The following is a 5,551-nucleotide window of genomic DNA, read 5'->3' as shown; positions in this document are numbered from 1 at the left end:
CAGGCTGTTGAGATGCTTTGGCATGCATATGGCTTACGACCTATTTTCGCAAGACGCGGCTCAAATTTTCACGTTTTTTTATTAGTTATACCAACAGTTTTCATAGCAACCGTTCAGCAAGGCACAAAACAGCATTTTGAAATAAAAAAACACACTGTTTATATAAAAATACATAGGCAGTGAATTATAACAAATATAAAAAAAATAAAAAAAATACATGGATCAAAATAAATAAAAAAAATTACGGAATGGCACATATGATATAAACTCTGCCATTCAACAAAACAATTAGAACGGTAAAATGTCGGTTAACAAGCATCATATTTTTAAGATCACATTCAACTTTTTTCTCCGTCCACTATACTTTATTCAATTTCATCGCAATAATCATACTTCCATTCCAAAACAGCCTATAGAACGGTGAATTTACGTTCATTTTCGAGTTGACGAGTAGAGAGCTGTCACCGAGAAAACAGTAATTTCCAGTCGATATGCGCATCTATGACCTTCCCCGTATCCGTTTTAGCGTATCTCGAGGTATTGATTTGGTCTGCGACATTTAGACTCCTTGGTATTGTCACCACAGCGTTGTGGTTAGATGCAAATGGCGTGTTGTTATGTGTGTTTGTTAATATATATTTAGCGCAGAAAGAACAACTGTGACTTGATATACCGTAGATATAAAGCGAAGGTATTGAGAAAAAACGGAAGTCAGATAAACACCAGTGGTTTTATAGTCGCCAACAGTGACAGAGAAATTCATTATGTAGAATTATACATCCTGATGTTACAGACATCGCTTCTGGACTCGGATTATTAAAAGGTAATCGTAGCGTAACGCAGAAGATCGAATGATTCACATGGATTGTCGCCAGTTTAAACCCATTTATACCGAGTGGACTCTCCCATCCTTTTAAATTGGATCAATTCATTTCCAAAATAAGGGATGTCTGGTATATTTATTTCTATTTTTAGAATATTTCTTACAGAAATTCCTTTAAGCAATCAGCGCAGACCCTGACGAGACGACGCATCATGCGGCGTCTCATCTGGGTCTATGCTGTTTGCCAAGGCCTTTTTTCTAGACGCTAGGCATACATGGGTTAATATAAAATCAAGCATACTATATCAGAAATCTGCATGTGATTTTTAAATCTAGTTTACATGTAAAATAGTTTTCAAGGTTTTAAAGGTCCTGCAATACACGTACATCTTTAATAAATGGTGCGTGTTTAAAAAAAAAATCAGATTTCGTGCATGATTTAATGATAGCATTGGCTTTTTCACTCAATACAATTGATGTATTGTAACTCTAAAAAACAATTTGCATGGGAAAAATCACAATATGGTTTCTTTTATTCGTCTAGGTATTCTCTGGATTTTTTCCAAATTAAACAACAACTATCAAATACAAAATACAGTGAACAGTTAATTGTGTTGTTTACTTACGTTGTTTATGTTGTTTTTGTGTACTTGTTTACAAATCGTCATGTATCCGACAACAAGATGTATTTGTATAAATTCCGTCATGCATTATCATCATAACAAATCGCATATTGTATACTGACTGTAAATTATATAAGAAATCGGTATAATGTTTTGGATACAGAAACATTAATATGAATAAAAAAGTATAAATAAAAAGCTTCGTCATGTTGTGTATATTTTTGCACTTCACATAAAACACAATAAACAGGATGCATATGATTTTAAAACGTTACATTGAAGATGTATTGCCATGCTGCATAATTATTTTAAAACAATTCCTTGGAAACTTATGTTTTTTACATAGGAAAACATGATGGCCGAGACGTCTCTGAAAGGCCATCAGGGAACCATGATAGCCGACGACTTCACTAGCACGACCTCTGGGGGCGAGACGGCCACTGCGCGCCAACTGGAAGTTGAATCCGGCCATGAGCGCCTTTTGAGACACACCCAGTCCAAAGAGGGACGGACGATACAACATCACCGGCCCACCCGCCCGCCACACTACCTCGCCCTGGCTATACTGGTAATTGACTGACTCCGGATTGTTCGTGTTTTTGGAAAACTCAGTTTATATGGTTGTTCAAACAAAGCGGACATCTGTAAAATCTTTTAAAAATTCCATACCATTTCATTTATAATTGCGTAATTGAAAAGCCATTTGTTAGCTTTGTTTGTATCTACATTTCAAATGTTTGTTTGATGTTTGATTTTCAACATGTTGACATTCGGATTTTAACTTTTTATGGATCATTAAAATGAAGGATTTTACAATCACAAGAGATGAAATATCATTGTACATGCTACCATTTTACAGTAAAAGAAGGGAATTATATTATTGTTAAGAACATTTTGTTTGATTTTTTTCCAACATATACATACTTTGATACTTATAAACAAATGTGTTGTTATCGTTGATAAACACGTTACCAATATGTTTTATTATCTTCAATGGATGAGAACAAATATCCGCCGCTGTGTTCGTCCTTCCGAATTATTTTTGTGATGGAATTGAGTTTGCTTAAGTCAGAAACGAATTATCCCTATGATCGTTTCCGTTCTTCCCGATGTTAGCTCTTCAATCAATTCGTATGTCCTTCAGTTTTTACGCCGTCGCACAACCCATGTCCGCGCGAGATATAAGACTTAAATGATCCGAATTCGACTTAATTTGATTTTCAACTTAATCATCTTTAAGTTGGAAGCATCTCCATGGGTGACATGCGCATGATCTTCAGATCCATAGGGTGTAATCAAGTGATAGTCAAGATGGCGACGTTCATGCCGAGGCAGGTATTTTTCGCAGTTTTATACCCTTTATTACTTGGGTTTATTGTTTAAATGCAGCTAACTTTCCTGCTATATCAGCAAGAAAGTTACTAGCGTTTATTTCGTGTTGATATTCGCTCGTTATCTCGACTTTACTCTCGGCGAAATTTCTAAGCGGGATGACCTAAATAAAGCTTCACTAAGAAAATGTGCGGGGAGTTAAGTCGAGATACACAGCGAATTTTAATACGCAATAAACGCTTATCACATGTTTACTGATATGGCTGGAAAGTGAGCGGCATTAATCAATTAACAAAAGTAATAAGGCGTATAGAGCGGCAAAAAATAACTGCCTCGGCATGGACGTCGCCATCTTAACTTTCACGTGATTACCTCCTTTGAGATCGATCCGGTCTAATGACATTTACAGGAGTAACTGCAATTCTATAAGTATTACGTCACTTTGTATTTACGCGCGTGATCTCAGTCACTGATGAGGCTTATATGATGAAAAGTGCAGCAGTAGTATATGCTATAAATGCGCATTGCCATCATCTTGTTTCGCTCCAATTATTTTAATAGAGCCAAAATCGTTCCAAATATACGATATTGGAATGGATTTTTGTTTGTTTCCACGCAGGAACTCGGGCAAATTTGATCCACATTTAAGGAATACATTATGTATGATTTTGCAAACACTATGGTTACGATAAGTTACACCGATTGTTGTGTTATTTACTTTTATTTCACACTAGGTCACTTTCATCAACCCTCTGTTCGGAATCTCCGCGGTCACTTGTTCACTGCTGTCACGGCATTATCGGAAGGGGAACCTGGGGAGCGCGGCCCGCCGCTTGGGAAACATCTCCAAGTGGATGAGCATCCTGGGCGCTGCTTCCGCCGTCGTAATCGCCGGCTACCTTATCCTGTACTTCGTGTATATTGACAAGAACATTGTGGACACCCATCAGGAGCTTGAAGGACACGTTTGACTGTGCGACTTCCGTGGATAATGGTGCTTGTGTTTTAAGTGTACGCATTTTCGAATATGAACACTGGTGCTTATTGCAACAATTCCTGTTAGAACATCCAAACAAAACATAATTATTAAACAGCAAATACTCTGTTTATTCCGGTAATATACTACACTTTCTAAAATAATACCTCTGAGATATAAAGTAAAATGTGGTGTGCGTGTTGAGTGAAGTGGTTATTTTGTTGTTGTAAATCATCAAGTCATGAATGTCTCGTTACCTCGATTTTCGTTTATATATAACAATACGGTACGTGTTAGGGTAGTAGCAGTTTTCCATTCCGTTATAGGGGAGGTAAACACTGCGAGGCGTTTGGCAGATAACTTTCGTTGACTCACCAGATCGATTGTATATGAACGCAAGTAATACTTTTTAAATCTTTTTGAATAAAATACGAGATTAGTATATTGTTTATTACTCAAACAGAAAATACCCGTGTGTTTTTGTAGGCGAATTTTCTGACGGTAGAGTACAATTATTCACTTTTCAATATATTATTTATAATTGGTATATTCATACATAAGTGATACCTCATTTTAAGAATAAATTATAAATATTTTTTTGAAAATATTTTAACAAGCATCTTTTATGGTAAATGATAGAAAAACGCCAAAGCAGTCTTTCACACATGTGGTAAGACATCAGCTCATAATGTTATAACAAAGTTGTTGAGTTTTAAAGGAAGTCCCTCCCTATTAAAAATTCAGTTAAGGTGGACAAATGCTTTCCTGATTAGCCTGCGCTGTCGAGTCCTTACGCACATGCATTAAGTCCCGTGTTCCGAGATCGCGGCTCATATATATTATCATGTCATTATGTATTATGTACTTTAACAAACTTATTTTTAAAAAAAATGAAGTGGTGTTTTGTGGATATCTTTTGAATAAGTTTATCTGTTTTGTAATAGAAACATCTGTTTCTTTTTTGCGTCTAATGTTATGTTAGTCTACGAATTTAGTTGATACAATACTGTTATGGTTAATATGGTTCAGGCTATAAGAACCACCTCCAATATTCAAAGAAAATAAATTGAGCCGTGCTCTGTGAAAAGGGGTTTTAATGCATGTGCGTAAAGTGTCGTCCTATATTAGTCTGTGCAGTCCGCAAAGGCTTATCAGAGGCTATACTTGCCGCTTTTATTATATTTTCTGTTTAAAACAAATTCTTCTTAGCAAAAATCCAGTTTAGGCGAAAAGTGTTGTCCCTGATTAGCCTGTACGGACTGCACAGGTTAATATGGGACGGCACATTCATTAAACCCCATTTTCAAAGAGCGCCGCTTATTTGTATTATATTCAATACAAACCGTAACCTATGTTCTATTTAAAATACGCGTTTTTCGGAAAATGCTGCTTGATGCACCAATAATAAGCTTGTTCTGTCTGCAGACAAAAGAGACGATGTCAATCGTATTTATCATTATCATTTTTGGCGTCAACATCCTTCAAATCAACATCGTCAGCGCGCCTTGCAGTGTAATCATCACAACAACATACGTTATCATCATCGCCATCATTATGTTTTCATTACGAAGAATGACTTGAATTCAATATATTTTTTATGTATACACCCATTAAAAATCGGACTAGAATTACGTAAAATTGGGAGTAAAACGCGTTTACCTTGTTGCAGCCGGATTCAAATTGTTGGAAAATGGAAAAATAATATAAGGAGAGGGCATCCACAAATCTATACATTGATGCATGGACAAATCTTCAACCGAAGGACTGTCCGATGGACATGGGTATTTTAATCAACAC

The 5,551-nt window shown here is 36.2% G+C and overlaps 1 protein-coding gene across 1 annotated transcript; it reads left to right on the top strand.

Annotated features, from left to right (window-relative positions):
* The first annotated feature begins 563 nt into the window (after nt 1-563).
* On the top strand, nt 564-4,120 carry LOC127848175 (uncharacterized). Its single transcript, XM_052380478.1, has 3 exons — nt 564-823; nt 1,793-2,014; nt 3,513-4,120. Exons 2-3 carry the CDS (start codon nt 1,799-1,801, stop codon nt 3,747-3,749), a joined length of 453 nt encoding a protein of 150 aa, XP_052236438.1. The 5' UTR covers nt 564-823; nt 1,793-1,798; the 3' UTR covers nt 3,750-4,120.
* Nucleotides 4,121-5,551: the final 1,431 nt, after the last annotated feature.

The sequence above is a fragment of the Dreissena polymorpha genome, chromosome 10 (genome assembly GCF_020536995.1).
Source record: "Dreissena polymorpha isolate Duluth1 chromosome 10, UMN_Dpol_1.0, whole genome shotgun sequence".
Classification (NCBI taxonomy): Eukaryota; Metazoa; Mollusca; class Bivalvia; order Myida; family Dreissenidae; genus Dreissena; species Dreissena polymorpha.
The sequence above is the reverse complement of the archived record's forward strand: the minus strand, read 5'-3'. Positions and strand labels throughout refer to the sequence as shown.